The sequence below is a fragment of the Nycticebus coucang genome, chromosome X, assembly GCF_027406575.1.
Source record: "Nycticebus coucang isolate mNycCou1 chromosome X, mNycCou1.pri, whole genome shotgun sequence".
NCBI classification, from domain to species: Eukaryota; Metazoa; Chordata; class Mammalia; order Primates; family Lorisidae; genus Nycticebus; species Nycticebus coucang.
Window position 1 is genome coordinate 184325237 of NC_069804.1, and position 18614 is coordinate 184343850.

The 18614-nt window shown below is 55.9% G+C and overlaps 1 protein-coding gene across 12 annotated transcripts in view; it reads left to right on the forward strand.

The window, feature by feature from the left end:
• ATP2B3 (ATPase plasma membrane Ca2+ transporting 3) overlaps positions 1-18614 on the forward strand; it is a 64732-nt gene that overhangs the window by 24698 nt on the left and 21420 nt on the right. For 5 of the 12 annotated variants that reach the window (XM_053578877.1, XM_053578879.1, XM_053578878.1 and 2 more), the window contains 15 exons: positions 350-547; positions 673-930; positions 1348-1473; positions 1980-2105; positions 4744-4785; positions 6488-6652; positions 7151-7365; positions 7964-8251; positions 8567-8808; positions 10734-10968; positions 14456-14635; positions 14710-14797; positions 15253-15359; positions 16340-16531; positions 17943-18156. In XM_053578877.1, coding sequence (XP_053434852.1) covers positions 350-547; positions 673-930; positions 1348-1473; positions 1980-2105; positions 4744-4785; positions 6488-6652; positions 7151-7365; positions 7964-8251; positions 8567-8808; positions 10734-10968; positions 14456-14635; positions 14710-14797; positions 15253-15359; positions 16340-16531; positions 17943-18156 — 2676 coding nt within the window. The remainder of the gene's footprint in view (positions 1-349; positions 548-672; positions 931-1347; positions 1474-1979; positions 2106-4743; positions 4786-6487; positions 6653-7150; positions 7366-7963; positions 8252-8566; positions 8809-10733; positions 10969-14455; positions 14636-14709; positions 14798-15252; positions 15360-16339; positions 16532-17942; positions 18157-18614) is intronic. The other 7 variants (XM_053578886.1, XM_053578889.1, XM_053578881.1 and 4 more) reach the window with 3 other exon arrangements.

Consider the following 18614-nt stretch of genomic DNA (forward strand, 5'->3'; position numbering starts at 1 on the left):
GTTCCCCTTATTGGGTATTATCACCTTTCTTCAAACCCCCATTACAGGAAGTTGGGAGGTGGTGCAGGACAGCCCCAAGATTGGGAGAAAAGAAGAGGGAGGACATGGCCTGGGGACAGGTCCCAGCCTCGTAGGCGTGTTTCTCATCTGTGTGGGGAGGAGGGTAGCAGCCCTTGCACCCCGTGATGGTTGCCAGAGGGGCGCACACTCATTCCAGATGTGTGCCCCCAAGGCTGTGCATAAAGGGTGGCCCAGAGGGAGGGCGGACCCTGGTCAGGAACTGGGTACCTGGGCACATGAGGCGAGCCTGCCCCAGTGCCTCTTCCCGTGCCTCCTGGGCACCGTGCAGGCCTGGCAGACAACACCAATGACTTGGAGAAGCGCAGGCAGATCTACGGGCAGAACTTTATCCCTCCCAAGCAGCCCAAGACCTTCCTTCAGTTGGTGTGGGAGGCCCTGCAGGACGTGACCCTCATCATCCTGGAGGTGGCTGCCATCGTCTCCCTGGGCCTCTCATTCTATGCCCCACCTGGGGAGGAGAGTGAAGGTGAGGGCAGGGCCTGAGCTGAGGGAGGCTCATGGATATCCTACACTCAGGACCAGGGCTCTTGGTGGGCAGGTTCATGGGCGCATGTGACTTCTCTGTTTTCCTCCCCTGTGTCCTTGGCACAGCCTGCGGGAATGTGTCAGGTGGGGCAGAAGATGAGGGGGAGGCTGAGGCTGGCTGGATCGAAGGCGCTGCCATCCTGCTGTCCGTTATCTGCGTGGTGCTCGTCACAGCCTTCAATGACTGGAGCAAGGAGAAGCAGTTCCGAGGCCTACAGAGCCGGATTGAACAGGAGCAGAAGTTCACGGTCATCCGGAATGGGCAGCTCCTCCAGGTTCCTGTGGCTGCGCTGGTGGTGGGGGACATCGCCCAGGTCAAGTACGGTGAGTGTGCCGCTGTCTGCCCACCCTGCCAAGAAGCCTGCTGTCATTTCCGGGGAGGGTGAGCCAGAGGAGACCCCCACAGCACAGGCTCAGTTCCAAGGAGTGCGTGTGCCATCACCTGTAGTAGACTGGGCCTATGGGAGTATGGGAGGCATGAGACAGGGTGGATGGGAAGGGTTTCAGATGCAGTAGCACTCCCAGGAAGCAGGCCTTCTCTCCATGAAAGATACAATGTCCCCATTCCCTGGGAGCTGGACAACATGGTTAGGTGTGGGTGATTCCACCCAGAAAGGCAGAGGTGGAAGAAGAGGTGTCCCAGGTCCCTTTCTCGAGGATGCTGGAGCTTCCAAGAGGAAATGGTGGGGAGAACAGTCCCAGGACCCACAGCCTCTGGTCTGGCTCCCGACTATCCTTTAGGAGACCTACTTCCCGCTGATGGTGTCCTCATCCAAGGCAACGACCTCAAGCTCGACGAGAGCTCCTTGACGGGGGAGTCAGACCATGTGCGCAAGTCAGCTGATAAAGACCCCATGCTGCTCTCAGGTGAGGGCTGCTCTCCCAGCCAGCCACCTCAGAAGCCACTGGAGCCAGCATCCAAGGCCAGCCTGCCAGGCCTGGCCTCAACCAGAGCCTACCCAGGCAGCTCTTCCACTTAGGGAGGTCGAAGACTGCCCCCACCACAAGGCCTGACGCTGGCATCTCCAGCCACAGGGCAAGAAAATGGGGCCTCCTAGCACAGGAGGGCCCTTTATGTGCTGACTGCAAAGCCCCAAGAGGATGGGAGAAGGCCTATGGGTCAGTGTTCCTTCGCAGGTTCTGCCTTAGCCCAGTGTGTGGCCCAGTAGGAAATACAGTGGGAAACAGGACAGAAAGGCTGGAGACTGGACATGGGCCCTGAGAATGCCTTTCCTGTGCCTCTGGGCAAGGTCCTCCTCTGTGGGCCAGCTTCAGGTCACCACTGTCCCTGGTGCCCTCTGGTGCTAAGTCCCTGCTGAACATGTCTTCCAGCAGGGTGTGTAAACTCCGGTCTCTCTGTATTGCTCTGCCAGGCACTCACGTTATGGAGGGTTCTGGAAGGATGGTGGTGACGGCCGTTGGTGTGAACTCCCAGACAGGCATCATCTTTACCTTGCTTGGAGCTGGTGGAGAAGAGGAGGAGAAGAAGGATAAGAAAGGTACAGCATCACAGACATCAGTCACCCTGTGGATGGGGGTGGTCCTCCATCCACACAGCCTGCTCTTTATGCTTTGTCTGCCTGCTGGTGGTGTCCTGCTGGCCCCATCCCAGAGCCAGCCCTCAGTGGAGATTTTCTCCAGGAGAACCAGCAGGTAGGGCCCCTCTAGGTCTGTGTCAGGGTAGCCTCCCTTACACCCCGCTCCCTCAATGCTTTGGGACACATGTGCCGGGGGTGAGGGAGAGTGCCCTGCCTAGATGGCCAGCACTCACTGGGGTGCTGAAGGTCTCAGACCAACATGACAGCCAGAGAAATGGGGGTCAGACGTCAGAAGTAGAATCTCCTGAGCATGGTGAGGCAGGCCAACTAGGACAGGGCTCCTGAAAAGGGGACTGTTGCTGATGGGGGGTGGGCTGGGGTAGGGGCGGACAGCCTACCCAGGGGTGGTGGCCTTTGCCCTGGGGCATAGCAGTGTTTAGGGGCTAATGAGGCTGCAGAGCTGCTCTCAGTGCACCCCCGCTAGGTCTCCCCACCCCACCTTGCCCAGGCCTGGGTTCGCCCTCACATGTCTCTTGTAGTACATGGCAGGTGGGGAGCAGCTTTCTAGATGTGGGAGAACTCTGCTTCCTGCCCAAGCCTCTAGCTGGGGCCCTGGGCCACTGAGCTGGGGACGAGTTGTCAGTCAAGGCTTGTGAGGAGACAGATGAGCCTAAGGAAGGCAGATGGCAGCCCCAGCCCTGGGCCACCTTGAGGAAGCCCCTCCTCTTAGAGGCAATGAGGGATGAGCTGAGTAAGCTGATGTTGCCTAGAAGATTCTATGGGCTTCCAGCCTGTCTCCTGGCAGCCTGAGCCTGTGTCTACCTGCATGGGCACCTCTGTCACCTCTTTGTCATACCAGTCCCCTGTCCCTGCAGCGAGTACCCTGGGTGTACACAGGGCAATAGGCAGGCCCTGGGCCTATGCGGCGCTCTGGGCTAGGCTAGAATCCCCAGATTTCTCACCAGAGAAGCCTAGTTGACCCTGGCTGGTGTCCTCATGCCCAGCTGGTTGGCAAGGAGCCCCTTCCATCCCAGGTCCTCCAGGGGCCCCCAGTCCTATCCCTTGGCCTCATGGAAGCTACATTCTCAGTAGCTCCTGCACCTCCTTTCCAGACTCCTCACCTCCTGCTCAGTCCCTTAAATGCTGGTGTCCTTCCCAACTCAGTCCTAGGCCCATCCTCTTCAAACTTGACTGGACATATCCAGCCCCATCCATACCCCACCCTGTCCCCCTCTCCAGCACACTCAGGCAGGGCAGGCCCTAACAGGGGACCCTGAGGGGCCCTGGAGGGGCAGTAGCACAGGCAGTCCCCCCTTTGCCATATCCCTCACAGCCTCCCTGGTCCCGTTTCCACCCACTACCCACTATTTCCTACCTTTTGTCCTTGACTCCTATGCACCTTTCTCCTCCATGTCTCTGTGTGTTGTCCTCCCGCCCCCCCCACCCGTCCCCTCCCTCCACTCCTGCCCCCCCCATGCCAGGTTCAGACCTCTTTCTGCCACACTCATCCCCAGCCCTCCCACCTCCAAAGGTTCCCTGGCTATCTGCAGATGGGCTCTGCAGTCCTTCTCTGGGCCCCATGGCCAATATGTTCCTTGATGTACTGTATTGTCACCATGCTGTCATTGTATGTCTATGGATGTCTTCCCTGCCACCCAGAAGTCTCTTTCACCTCTGAACTGTCCCCCCAGTCCTGCATGGGTACTAGACCTCTCTCCATCCCTGGGGACCCCAGACTCTGATCCCACAAGCCACTTGGATCCCCAGGGATAGGAGCTATTGGATGATGACTAATAGTTCAGCCCATAAACCCCTACTGCCCTGGCTGATTCGTCTCTGGGTCCAGAGCCATTGTAGATGTGGCCTTCAGGAAAGCTCCTCTAACTGCAGCCATCAGAAGGGCTGGGCAGCACCATGGCCCATGGGAGGGCTGCACCTGCCACCTGAGCTCCTGGACAGGACCACCTGGTGCCCTGATGCCCATGCCCCTTCCAGCCCTGCCATGTAGTGGCCCTGGGTGCACAAGTAAGCCCCACCCTGATTTAACGAATGACTGAGAGGTGCCTGGCAGGTGCCTGAGGCCCAGCGGAGTCCCAGGGTCTCAACCTTTTATCCCTTTAAAGCACATGCTGAGTTGCAGAGAAATCTAGTCCCTAGGCCAGGGTGGCTGGCTGCTGGCTGCCATATAAGTGAACCCCTCGAGCAGGTTCTGGGGGAGCAACATTCCAACTGGGGGAGGGCCCTGCTTCTGAAAATCTCCCACTGATGGCCATGCATGACCCAGTATCCATCAAGGACTGGATTTAAGGGTTCCTTGTGGGGCTGGATCAAGGCCCAAGGGGAAGCCCCTGCCAGGGGTCTTGCTCAGGAATACCAGAGGTTTGTGGTGACCGTGTGGTGGGAGGTGGTGACAGCGTGAGCCTGGAGAGTACAGGGCATGGAGAAAGTGCCACCTTGGGCAGCAGTCAGGGCCACCAGCAATCAGGCCCCTCCTTCTGATGCCTATTGCCACACAGCCCCCAGGCTATCTTCCATGCGTGCATGTGTGCCACATGGGTGTTCTCAAGCCTTCGTGTCTGTCATCCCTCTTCCATTGTAGGCAAGCAGCAAGATGGGGCGATGGACAGTAGCCAGACCAAAGGTAACGCGTGCCGCTGCGCTGCTCGGCACTAAGAACCCTGGGGTTGGGCCTGTCAGAGGGCACGGCACTGGGGGTGGGGGATGTGGTGCCCATCTTGGTGGCAGAAGCCACACCTGGAGACCAGGTGAGTGGGCTCCATGGTCCCATCCTGGTGCAGAGGGAGGAGAGGGCACACCCCTGAGGCTGCTCCAGGCATCCTGTCCACAGATACTGCTGGAAGCTCAGACTGGCCACCTAAAGGATGGCATCCCAGCCATCAGGTAGCTCAAGCTTATCCCTTCCTTAGTCCAGAAAGTACATAAAGTTCATCTGTGCATGGGCATACTAGAGCCACTTTGGCCAGATGAGGAAACTGAGGTACAAAGCAGGTGACTTTCCCAAAGCTCTGCATCCCAGCTGGTGGGGCTAGAGCCAGAGGACAGTTAGGCTCTTGAGCCTATGGGCCAAGGAGAGAGCAGCCATCCAAGGCCAGAGGCCTGGTTCTGTGCTCAGCCTATATGCCTGGCAGGTACCTAGGCCTGCCATGAGGCACACACAGGCAGCAGAAGTGGCTGGAGAGCAGGTGGTAGCCCATGTAAGGGAGGAGAGGTGCAGATAATCCAAAGCATGGCCCAGGCCTTCTGGAAGACCACCTCATGAGGGGAACAGAGGGACAATACTCCTAAGCAGTATGCTGTGTGCTCATCAGGGACCTACGGCCCATGACAGAGGCAGACAAGCCACTTGGAGCTTAGAGAACTGGGGCTAGAAGGGCATTTGGGGCAAGGGATGGCCCAGTGGCCCAAGCCCTGGGTTAAGGGGGAGTGGCAGTAGATGGGATGCACAGCTGAAGTGGGCTAGCTGGGTGGTACCACTGTGTGTACCTGAGGTGCTGGGAGGAAAAAGCCATGGTGAGTGTCCTCAGAATGTCAAGTAAGGAGACGGAGGTGAGGGGCACAAGCATGGAGAGGGAGAAAGACAGGTCTGGAGAATTCCCCAGTCGCTGGTTAGGAGCAGGGACACAAGAAACAGGTAGGGTGGACATAATTCCTTCAGGCAGTTGCCAAGACCTTGGGGCCATGGAGTTGGCATGGCCAGAGTGGAGAGAGGTGATGGAGAGCAGAGGCCAGAGCTGGGGAGCATGCCAACATGTATGTCAAGGGCAACAGGGAGGAAGACCGGACACTCAAGGAGGAGGGAAGGGGCTGCTTACTCCAGGGGGAGGCGGCTGGACAGACAGATGAGGCTTGCCTGCACAGCCCAAGGGGTAGACTGATGAAAGAGACAGCTTGGAGGCTCTTAGACACCCCTCCCCCCCAACTAGAATGAGGAGGTGGCTTGGACACCAATGGGCAAAGGAGTCAGCTCAGGGTTCTGGAACATTCCTTGGGCCAGAGGCCTCTGCTCTCAGGTATTGAAATTTGGGTCATTCCAGAACTGGTCACCCTATCTGTGTGCCCAAATACCTTGTGCTTCTGTCTATCCTTCCTTTCCCCAAAAGAACCATCTCTGTGTCCCACCTAGGACAGGGCTGGGGCTGCCCCATCTACCTCGGGGGGTCTGGGGCTTAGATGGCGGGCGAGAGAAGGGAGTGTGGAAATTAGAGAGCTCCACTGACCTGTGCACTTGTATATGATGTGGCATGTCTTTCCCTGTGAAAGCTCCTTGTAGTCTCTGCTCCAGCCAGGCTCTAACCTTGGCTATGGGGTTCCTCTGTATGCAGCTAAGAAGCAGGACGGGGCAGTTGCCATGGAAATGCAGCCCCTGAAGAGTGCAGAGGGTGGAGAGATGGAGGAACGAGAGAAGAAGAAAGCCAGTGTGCCCAAGAAGGAGAAGTCAGTCCTTCAAGGGAAGCTTACAAAACTGGCTGTGCAGATCGGGAAAGCAGGTAGGGCCGGGTGTGGAGGACACTGGGCTGCAGGCAAGCGGGAAGGGATTCGGCAGGGATGTATGGACCAGGCAGCCAGCGGGGCAGGCCAGAGCCAGAGATGGCCATCAGGGCCTGGCCAGCTCTCCGCAGGGCCCCAGAGCAGGCATATTACTCACATTACCCACGGGGCCCCCTAACCCAAAGCTCCAGGCTCTGCCTGGGGCCCAGTGGAAAGGCAGCCAGCTGGTGGCACCCCAACTTCTGAGGGAGTCAAAGCTTGCTAGTCCTCCCCAGCCACACCCCTCTGGCCATCTGGGGCCTCCAGAAAAGGCCCTCTGGGGAGCCCCATGCATATTGTGCAAGGCCAGGCCTCAAGCTATTTATCCCAAAACATGAGGCTCCTCCCTGCCGGGAGCCCTTGGAAAAGGCCGTGACTTGGCTTGTCCCTCTGCAGGGCCTATACCTCTTCTTCCCTCCTCCTCCCCGCCTCCCTTCCTGCCCCATCCACTCTGGCAGGGCTAGTGATGTCCGCCATCACTGTCATCATCCTGGTCCTCTACTTTGTGATTGAGACCTTCGTGGTGGACGGCCGGGCATGGCTGGCAGAGTGCACACCCGTCTACGTGCAGTACTTCGTAAAGTTCTTCATCATCGGTGTCACTGTGCTGGTTGTGGCTGTCCCAGAAGGCCTGCCTCTGGCTGTCACCATTTCCTTAGCTTACTCTGTTAAGGTAATATATATTGCCTACGATTCTACCATTATACAGGCCCAGCAACTGGGATGGGAAGCAGCCACAGTGAGGGCTGGGACACTTTGGGATCCCGAGAGGAGGAGGGAAGTGCTGAGACTTCCTTTGCCAGGTTCCTGGGGACAATGAGATGAGCCAGGAAGGGGGCAAGCAGCGGGCAAGACCTAGCGGTTGCCACATGCAGGATGCAGGTGGGGGTAGGACAAGGGCAGGGGACTTGAGGGTATAGGCACAGGTGCCAGTGCTGCCTGCAGAGGCTGGGCAAGGAGGCAGTGGGCCGAGTGTGGGGGAGCCAGGGTGGGGTTGGGAAGCCGCAGGGGAGCAGGTAGCTGAGCGGGGCCCTGGGCAGGGGAGGACCCAGGTGAGCCCCCCAGCTGGATAAGATTTCTGAGGCTTGATGGCCCCACACCCTCGGCTGCAGGGTGGCACCCAATCCATGCAGTACCTTTTCAGCCTTGCTGTTAGCCCAGTGCTGACTGAAGTCCCCAATCGGGCTATGAGTGGCCCATGTGGAGCTGGCTGAGCAGAGCAGAGTCACATACCACATTTGTGCTGACCAGCTCCCGCTCCTCCTACTCAGAGAGTGAGCAACCCAACACTCCACTGCCATCTGCACCCTTTGCAGAAAATGATGAAGGACAACAACTTGGTTCGCCACCTGGATGCCTGTGAGACCATGGGCAATGCCACAGCCATCTGCTCTGACAAGACGGGCACGCTCACTACCAACCGTATGACCGTGGTACAATCCTACCTAGGGGACACCCACTACAAAGAGGTCCCGGCCCCCAGCGCCCTGACCCCCAAGATCCTCGACCTCCTGGTCCATGCCATCTCTGTCAACAGTGCCTACACCACCAAGATACTAGTGAGCTGGCAGGGTGGGGTGGTGTGGGTGGGGCCGTGCTGGGAGCATGGCACATGCTGTCCTGAGGCGCCAGAGCCACATGGTCTCTGGAGTGTGGGGCATCATCCTCCCCATCCCTGGCCCAACAGTGGCTCTAGCTACTGGATGAGGCCTGCAGATTCTGGAAGGCCTTTCCAAGCCTAGTGAATGATGGAAAAGCTGCCTTCCTCTGCTCTCTGCCTGCCTCCCACAACTTAAGATGTGCCAGGGCCCCGAGGGGAGCCAGAAGGGAGGTCTTGGGCACCTAGTGCCATGCTTGCCCTCCTTGCCTGCCAGCCTCCGGAGAAGGAAGGCGCTCTCCCACGCCAAGTGGGCAATAAGACAGAGTGTGCTCTGTTGGGCTTCATCTTGGACCTGAAACGGGACTTCCAGCCTGTGCGGGAGCAGATTCCAGAAGACAAGCTCTGCAAAGTGTACACCTTCAACTCAGTCCGCAAGTCCATGAGCACGGCCATCCGCATGCCAGATGGCAGCTTCCGCCTCTTTAGCAAGGGGGCCTCAGAGATCCTACTGAAAAAGTGAGTGGGCGCAGGGAGGGCCAGGGCCTGAGGGTATGGAGTTTCTTTGTTTATTATCATAGTGAAATAAACTTAACAGAATGTGGACCATTCTCACCACTTTAAAGTGGACAATTCAGGCAGTGCCCGTGGCTCAGTGGGTAGGGCACCGGCCACATACACTGAGGCTGGTGGGTTCAAACCCAGCTCGGGCCAGCTAAAACAACAATGACAACTGCAACAACAAAAAAATAGCCGGGCGTTGTGGCAGATGCCTGTAGTCCAAGCTACTTGGGAGGCTGAGGCAAGAGAATCGCTTAAGCCCAAGCATTTGAGGTTGCTGTGAGTTGTGATGTCACAGCACTCTACCCAGGGTGACAGCTTGAGACTTTGTCTCGAAAGAAAGAAAGAAAGTGGACAATTCAGTGGCATTAAGTATATTCACAGTATTGTGCATTCATCACCGCCATCCAGTTTGTAAACATGGTCTTCACCCCAAAAGGAACCCTGTGCTCATTAGCAGTCCCTCCGCATGCCCCACTCATGTGGATGGGTCTGCTCTGGGCATTTCACAGAAATGGAGTCACACAGGATGTGGCCTCTTGTGTCTGGCTTCTTAGTGCAAAGTTTTACAGTTTGCCACGTACCCACACGTCGTTCTTCTCTAAGGCTGCTACTGTCCCACTGTCTGCTCGGGCCACGGTTTGCTTATCCATGCATCTGTTCCTGGACACTTGAGTCGTTTCCGCCCTACAGCTGTTGTCAGTAGCACTGCCGAGAACATTCATATGACTTTTCAACTGAATGCCCATGCTCAGGCCTCTGAGGAATGTAACCAGGAGTGGAATTGCTAGGCCATATGGTACCTCTATGTTTAACTTTCTGAGGAGCCACCAAAAGGGGCACCACACGGGAGGTACCGCTCTACACTCCCACCAGCAATATGCAACACTTCCAGTTTCTCCTCATCCTCACGAATGCTTACTTTCTGATGTCAAAGTGATGGTGATGGCAGCCGTCCTAGTGGGTGTGAGGTGGGTCTCATGGTGGTTTTGAGTTACATTTCCCTGTGACTAATGACAGTAAGCATTTTCTCATGTACTTAGGGGCCATTTGTCTTCTTTGGAGAATTATCTATTCGAATCCTTTGCTCACTTTTGAGTTGAGTTATTTGTCTTTTCATCATTGAGTTGTGAGAGTTCTTTGTATGTTCCAGAGTGTATTCCCTTATCAGTACCTGCTTGGTGAGCACACTCTCCCACCCTGGGCTGTCATCTTTCCGCTGTCTTGATAGTGTCCTGAGATGCACTCATGCTCTAAACTTGTGCTGGAGCCAGTTGATGCATTTTTGCTATTGCATATGTGGGCCTTCTTTTAGAGGGAGGAACATGTCCTGGAGTTACATGGTGGTGATGCCATCACATTGTTCACTTTAAATGGGCAAATTATGCAGTGTGTGAATTCTACCTCAGTAAAGCTGTGAAGGTGAAGTGAGGGGGACGTGCAGTCTCTCCACCGAGCACCTGGCCTGTCCCCCTCCCTCTCATTTCCTTTGCCTCTGGCCTCCCACAGCACCTGCACATGAGGCCCCAGTCACTTCTTCCACCTGCCTCTGGGGCCCTCACCTCCTTTGTTCCCTCCTGTCCCATCGAGAAGCTCCTGGGATCTTCAGAGTTGCCATGTCATGTCCCTACTGCATGGTGACAGCTGATTGCCCTGGCATTCAGTTTTTGCCCCCTTGCCCTGTGGCCTCACTCAGCAGATCTTAGCTTGTAGGTGAATCTCTCCAAACTCTGCCTGTCGTCAATGGCCCTCTCCCTGTGTCTCTCTGTGTCCTGTCCTCTTTTTATAAGGACACCAGTCCTTGGCTAAGGTTGCCCCCATCCAGTGTGACCACCTCTATTTCCTCTTGTTCTCTCCCTGCCCCCCACCACACCCTGACCTAGGTGCACCAACATTTTAAATAGCAACGGGGAACTGCGAGGCTTCCGTTCTCGGGACCGAGACGACATAGTGAAGAAGATCATCGAGCCGATGGCCTGTGATGGCCTCCGCACCATCTGCATCGCCTATCGGGACTTCTCTGCAGGCCAGGAGCCTGACTGGGACAACGAAAACGAGGTTGTGGGTGACCTCACTTGCATAGCTGTCGTGGGCATCGAGGACCCTGTGCGGCCTGAGGTAGACACCCCTCCTCTGTGAGCAGCCTGGTAACTGTGAGGGGCTTGGACGCAGACATCAAGGAGGGAGCATCCCTTGCCCCTCCCCCTCCCAGCTGGCCTTCAGAATCACAACCTCCACACTATACTTGGCCCCTCTCACTGGGTGGCGCCACACCAGGGTTTTGTCCTGTCCTGCCCACCCTCATTTGGCCTATGGGCCTGCCTCAGGCTCCACCTTTTACCAGGTAGGAAAGGGTGGCAGTTAGACCCTTGATCATTGGCAGCTGATCCCTGCAGGGCTGATGGGCTGGAGGGGGTGGTGGAGCCTGAAAGTGCACAGGTTAGGGGGACAGGGTGGGCAGTTCCCAGTTGAGGGTTTGGTTGGGGCCACATGAGGTTCGGGGCATCCCTGTAGACATGACAAGTGGGCAGGCAGATGGCTGTAGGAGTGCGTGGCACAAAGCAAAGATCCTGGCTAGAGAGAGATTGCAGGAGCATCTTTGTATGGGTGATGTCACTTGGACAGATTCACAGCTGCAACAGAGGCAAATACAAGATCAGAGCAAAGGAGGACAAATTAGGCCAGGCATGGCCTTGACATTGGGAGGACATTTTCTTGGTCTTTAAAGATGGCAGGCCCTCAAGAGAGTGCAAGTCTGGAGGACAGCAGGCCCCGGAAGGCGTGTGTATGCCATAGAGGTGCATGCTACCTGAATGGGGCCTCTCCAGTGGCTCCTACCTTGTGTCAGAAGCAGGACCCCCTTGGTCCTGCCAGTTAGCCTGTGAACTCCCATTTGTACAAACTGTTCTGGGGGGTGCAGGTGCACCCTGGGGGAGCAGCCCCCGGGCTCTCCTTCAGGACACAGGCATTCATGCATTGGGCCACATGCCAACAGCACTCAATTCACAACACAGTTCATGGTCCATCCTAATTGTCAACATGGCAGCCTGCATTCCAGGAGGGAGCACCTTGAGCCTGGCCTGGGCGACCCTGTAGCAGCAGAGGAGGGGAGAGTGTTCTGCTGGTGGCACAGGCTGGCAGGCAGACAGGGGTGAGCCACTGCATCCAGCTGAGCCAGGAGAGCAGAGCATGTTGGTGAGGCAGGGAAGGGCCACCCCTGGCAGACATAGACTCTGGCCTTTCCCTTCAGGAACCACCAAGTTTCTCTGTTGGACCAGGGAGAAACTGAGGCACAGAGTGGAGGAGGGCTGTGTTCACACACAAGCAGTCTTGGCAAAGGGACTCAGGGAACAGGGACAGCCTCTGGCTTGAGGATGACTAAGAGAGTCTAGGTGGCAGACCCTAGTGACAGGGCTGGGTTGGGGCCAAGGAGGTAGCAGAGAGGGCCCAGCGAAGTTCTGGGTACAACAGCTGGCAGGAGGGCCCATGGGGCTTGGTCAAGCCTGGCACAGTACTTACAGGTGCAGATGGCCACAGCCAGAGGGGGGCCCTTGGGGGGCTTGGGGTTGTACCCAGGGGATGCAGGAAGCCTGAAGCCCAGCTGAGTTCATGCCAGGTGGGGACTATTGGCAACTTCTCTAGTACCCAGATGAGGAAGGACAGTGTCTCCCCAAGGGAGAGGTCTGAGAGGTAGCCTCTGGAAATGAGGACCTTTGTGTCACCAGAGCTATTCAGCCACTGCTATCAGCACGGAGCCCCTGGTTCTCAGGCCCATCACAGCCACTTGGTGGCAGCAGAGGGGTGGCATCCAACAGCTTCAGGGACTGGCTCAAAGGGGAGTTGTCTTCCCATCTGTGGCTCATGGTATAGCTGTCCAACACCCCAAGATCCTCCAAGAGCAGGAAGTGTCCCTGCTCTGGGAGCAAGGACACACATTCTGGGGCGTGGGTGCAAGTCCCACACTGCAGCTGGGCTCTTCCCAGGCTGTCTTTGCTGAAGGGATCCTTGGGTCAATCTGTTATAGCCTGAAGTGGGTCCCCCATCTTCTTGCCCCCAGTCTCTTCCTGGCTGAGGTCACATCCTCCCCCAGCCTCAGGGGCCATCAGTAGGCAGGGGACTCCCTGGCCCATGTCCTCCCGTGGGGTCTCCCAGCTGCCCTCCTCAGTCCCCTACCGCCTGGCTCCTGCTCCTGCATGTCCACCCCACCTGCCAGGCTCCTTAGGCCAAGGGCTGGGCCACACCTGGGTCACCTACATGCTCTTGGGCTTTCTCCTTCTGGGGCTCAGTGACTGTCCCCAGGGCTTCTATACTCAGCCCACTGTTGCTCACATGTCCAGTAAAAAGTTAGCAGGCCTGCACCTGACCTCCTAATTCACCTTCCAAATTCTGAACCTGCTCTTCCTCTTCCTCCTTGCCTGTCCCCTCACTGGCCCTTCCCCCTCACAGTGACAACTACACAACCCTGTCTTGCTCTCCTCCAAATCTAAAAAGCCACATGCCTCCTCATTCGTTTGGAAACAGTCCTCCTTGGCCCCCATAATGGGACAAAGCTACCATCTCCTGGCTGGTGTCCAGGCTTCCCTCTCTCAATCCCCACTTAGCACTAAAGGGATATCTTTCTCCTTCCCTTTTTCCAGAATGTAACATGATAGAGATGAGCCCCAACTATAGCGATGCTTGGCTTGGTGGGGCACAGCTGTACACAGTCAATGAAACTGGATATCGGGTCCCTGCACGGCCACTCCATTCCCCAATGGGCTGTTCTGAAAGTCCCATGAGGTCCTCAGCACTTTGCTGTGACATGGGCCTAGCATGAAGTAGTCTTGTCCAAGTGCAGGCCAGCATGCATGCTCTAAGCACATTTAAGGTAGACAAGGCCAGGCCACAATCTATTAATTACATTTTTGACTTATGATCTTGTCAACTTACAAAGGCTTTCTCAGGATGTAACCCCATAAATTGAGTACCATCGGTATTTGAAAGTGAAATGCATGCCACGTACCCAAAGCAATGTTCCATTCTCCCTGCTTATGATGGGAAACCTACAGCTCTGACGAAAAGATTAATTTCTGAGAAAAAAGGTCTTATTATATTATTGAAAAACTGGAGGCAAATGAGAGAGATGCCCCAAGCTTGGCCCCAAGCCAGGTAGCTGCCATGAGTCAGGGCCCTGCTGGCCATTGGGAAGCTGGCACAGTGGCTAGGGGTAGGAGGCACCTGCATTGCTCTTTAGGGTTGACAGAGCCACCTCACCAGCCCACCAGGTGACCCAGGATAACCCCGGCTCAGCAGCTCTGGGCCTTGTTTTCCAGGCTGTCAAGGCCTTAGTCTGAGACATCACTGTCCCTAGGCTCCGGTATGGTGAAGGAGGCGCCCAGGGAGGTGGGCTGGGAGCCTGAGGAAGGCACCTGCCCTCTGTGGCTGGGCTGTGTGGTGTGGCAACACTGCCACCTTCCGCACTGTGTCTGGGTGGGCCTGCCCTCTAGAGAGTCCGAAAATTGCATTGGGACCACTGTCACTCTGCTGGGCCTCTGCCATCTGCAGATATGACTAGAGGAAAGGGCACAGCCTGGACTCTATGTATGTGTGGCCTTGTCTCTTCCAGGTCCCGGAAGCTATCCGCAAATGCCAGCGTGCCGGCATCACAGTCCGCATGGTGACTGGGGACAACATCAACACGGCAAGGGCCATTGCAGCCAAGTGCGGCATCATCCACCCCGGGGAGGACTTCCTGTGCTTGGAGGGGAAGGAGTTCAACCGGCGCATCCGCAATGAGAAAGGCGAGGTAGCTGCCCACACCCAGACCACCCCCACCCTAGCCCACCCCGCCCTCGCTGCAGCCTCCATGTGCCTTCCCAGATAGAGCAGGAGCGGCTGGACAAGGTGTGGCCCAAGCTGAGGGTGCTCGCCCGCTCGTCGCCTACTGACAAGCACACTCTGGTCAAAGGTAAAAGAGCCTCTTGCCCCAACACTGTCCTTGTGGATTAACAGGATGAATGGAAAATGCCCAAGCAAGACAGGCCCAAAGAGCCTGTCCCCTTGTCGTAACAGATGGGGAAAAACTGAGGCCCAGGAACAGGACACACTTACCCAACTCACATGATGCTAGGCCCCTCCTTTCTACCAAATCACACACTGAGCATCATCTCCTATAACCCAAATAAGTGAGCCAGTCTCACTGGGTGACAAGGCCAGGTGTGGGGAGAGGGACAGGGTTGTCTGGTTAAGCCCGGAGACATGATTACGCAGGTGATGGGGAGCACAGAAGATCAGGACAGGAGCACAGGCACAACCCCAAAGGGTTTTCAGAGGCAGACACTGCCTCCAAGATCCCTGGGCTGGGCCCCACGGAGTTGTGGTGACAGATGGCACCAGCCTGCCCTGCCCCACTCTGTGTTCCAGGAATTATAGACAGCACTACTGGTGAGCAGCGGCAAGTGGTGGCCGTGACTGGAGATGGCACCAATGATGGGCCTGCCCTCAAGAAGGCCGACGTGGGCTTTGCCATGGTAAGCCACACAGCGTCAGCCCAGCTTACCACAGCACATGGGGCCTGTGTCTATAGCAGGGACATTACCTTTGTACCAGAAAGTAGGAGCCAGTACTGGGGTGGGTTGCAGAGTGCCTGAAGGCTCTTTCATGCATGATCCTGGCCACTTGGGCCTGTGTGGGTTCTGCCAGTCAGGGTATATGATGTCCAAGGTGATGGTGGGACTGTACCACAGAAAGGAAGTGGAATGGGGGCAGGGGCCTGATCAGTGATGGCACCTACCTGCCATCATCCACTGCCAGTCCACACTCTGGGGGGACTCCTGGCCCCAGACAGGATGAGCTGAGTCCCCAAAAGGACCTTTCCTCTGTGCTGCTTTTATGTTGTTTCTATAAGGCCCTGGCCCCTATAAAACAGGGTGGTCTGGCAGCCCCCCAGGGAGCCTCTCTCCCCACCCTTCCCTGAGCCACATTCATCACAGCCTTGCCCACCAGCTACACCCAAGGAGCTGTGGAGCACCAAGCTGAGGTTCACAGGGCTGCTAGCTGTCACAGGGCCAAACCTGAGGCAGAGATGGGGACTAGCACTTTGCACAGCTACAGCTGCATCTGTGTCAAAGTATTGGGATGGGGGTCAAGAAGACAGGTCCCTCCCTGCCCAAGGCATCCCCATCCAGAGCTTTCAGGGGCTCCTCCTGTAGCAGGCCTCCCTAGAGCACCAAGAAGAGACTGCAGGCTGCCTGGTGGCCACATGTTGGCAGCTGGACCTTGTATGAGGTCATGTTGATGGCCATGTTATCAGCACTCTGTTTAAGAGCAGAGCCTCCCTTGCTGTGAGATGTCACAGGCTGCTGTTTGTAATGCAGGAACATGTTGGATAAAAAGCAGGACTCTTCTCAGCTGAGGTGGCCTTATTTGGAAGGGAATGAGCCCAGGTGGGCCAAGTGACTGAGAGGGACTGGGGCAGGGACCCCACAGAGATTGGATGTCACCCCCCCAGGGCATCGCAGGAACTGATGTGGCCAAGGAGGCCTCTGACATTATCCTGACAGATGACAACTTCACCAGCATTGTCAAGGCGGTGATGTGGGGTCGAAATGTCTACGACAGCATCTCTAAGTTCCTGCAGTTCCAGCTGACAGTCAACGTGGTGGCTGTGATCGTGGCCTTCACAGGCGCCTGCATTACTCAGGTGGGCACCAGGAGCTGCCATGCCCTGACAAGAACAGCAAGGGCTTTCCCTCCCACAAGCCATGAGACCTGCAAAGGTGGTAACTGTGACTCAAGTTGAACTGCTCAGGCCTCAGGGCCAGACTGGGAGACAGAATGTTTTTTTCTTTGCTACAGATTATTTTATCGAAATCAAATTCACATACCAAAATATTCACTATTTTAGCATACATCATTCAGTGGTGCAATAATAGATTTACAATGTTGTATAGCCATCATCTCTAGCTAATTCTAGAACATTCTCATCAGTTGCAAAGGAAAGCCCATCCCAATTAGCAGTCACTCCCTAGGCCTCTGACAACCACTCATCTGCTTTCTCTGTGGATTTGCCTGTTCTGGACACCTAATACAAAAGGGACCAAGTCATATGTGCCCTTTTGTGTCCAACATGTCACTTAGTACATGTGTTCAAGGTTCATCCACATTGTAGTACAGGACAGAGCTTCATCCCTTTTTATGGCCACATAATACCCCGTGGTACAGATGTGCCACGTTTTGGTTATCCCCTCACTGCCGATGGATGCTGGGTCATTTCCACTTTGGGGCTATCGTGAATGGTTCTGCCAAGAACGCTGGGTGTGAGTCTCTGTGTATCCAGAATTTCTTTGTCCCCCATCAGAGGGGTTAAGTTTGTTGTGGACAGGTAATTAAATTACTTCCTGGTCAACTTGCCCATTTCAAAGATTTGTTTTAATTAAGATAAAATTCACATAACATAACTTTCACCATAATAAGAATTTTAAACCATTTTAAAGTCCATAATTCATTGGTAGTTAGCACAGCACTGCACAACCATTACCCCACCTACTCCCAGAACATTCTCACCACCCCAAAAGGAAGCCCTGTCCCCATTAGCAGTCACTGTCTACTCCACCCTCCCCCAGTCCCTGGCAACCACTCATCTGCTTTCTCTCACATGCATTTGTCAGTTCTGGAAGTTCCGTGTGAAAGGAATCATACAACAGGGGGCCTTGTGTGTCTGGCTTCTGCAAGGTTGACTTTGAAACAGCTCAGAGGAGCTGAGGAGAAGGAAGGTGTACTTCAAAGTTTCTGCCTCCTTCTGTCCCTGGCTGCAGGGGACAAATGAGAGCATTCCTCACTCAGTCCCCAGTGCTAGACCCCTGACCCCACAGCAGCCTGCAAAGGATTTAGACCACACCTTGTATGTCCCTGCCACCAGGTCAGAGAGCAAGGCAGGCACTTGAAAGCCCAGGAGAAACCCCTGCTAGCCTAAAGACAGCATAGGGATGAGATGTCACATTTTTATGGGCATGAAATGCTGGTGACACTGACCCCATGCTGAGTTTCTCCCCAGGAGCTGCTGTTTTTCCGGGCCCAGGCCTTCTGGAAGGGTGACTGCCTCCTCTTCACAGGACTCTCCTCTCAAAGCTGTGCAGATGTTGTGGGTGAACTTGATCATGGACACATTTGCCTCTCTGGCCCTGGCGACAGAGCCACCCACTGAGTCGCTGCTGCTGCGGAAGCCCTATGGCCGGGACAAGCCCCTCATCTCGCGCACTATGATGAAGAACATCCTAGGCCACGCCGTCTACCAGCTTGCCATCATCTTTACCCTGCTCTTTGTTGGTAGGTTGGCCCAAGGCACAGCCCACCTCAGGGACATGCAGGAGGCCTCTGAGACACTGTTTCTGTCCCCCTCGGGCTCAGACCCCATGTTTTGCACATCCATCTGTGTCCAGGCCCAGCATAGGGTGAGACACGGCACTTCTTGACTGGCTGGTGAGTGGGGACGCAGCAGCAGAGCCCCAGCCTCCCTGCCAGCCTCCACAGCACCTGCCTATGCCAGGAGCCCAACTCCTTTGCAGCTGACAAACAGCTCCATTGCCCTGAAGTCTTGTCCACTGCTCAGGCAAACTCTGTCTTCCTCCACACAGCCCCAGAGTGGCCGCAATAACTCTGGGGACAGAGTGGTACCCAGATCCATTCACTCACATACCCCAGGACTATTCTTCAGGGGACAATGACCAGGGAGGAGGGGGTTGGGATATAGGAATGGCCAGGCGGCAGGTGAGGTAGCCAAGGGC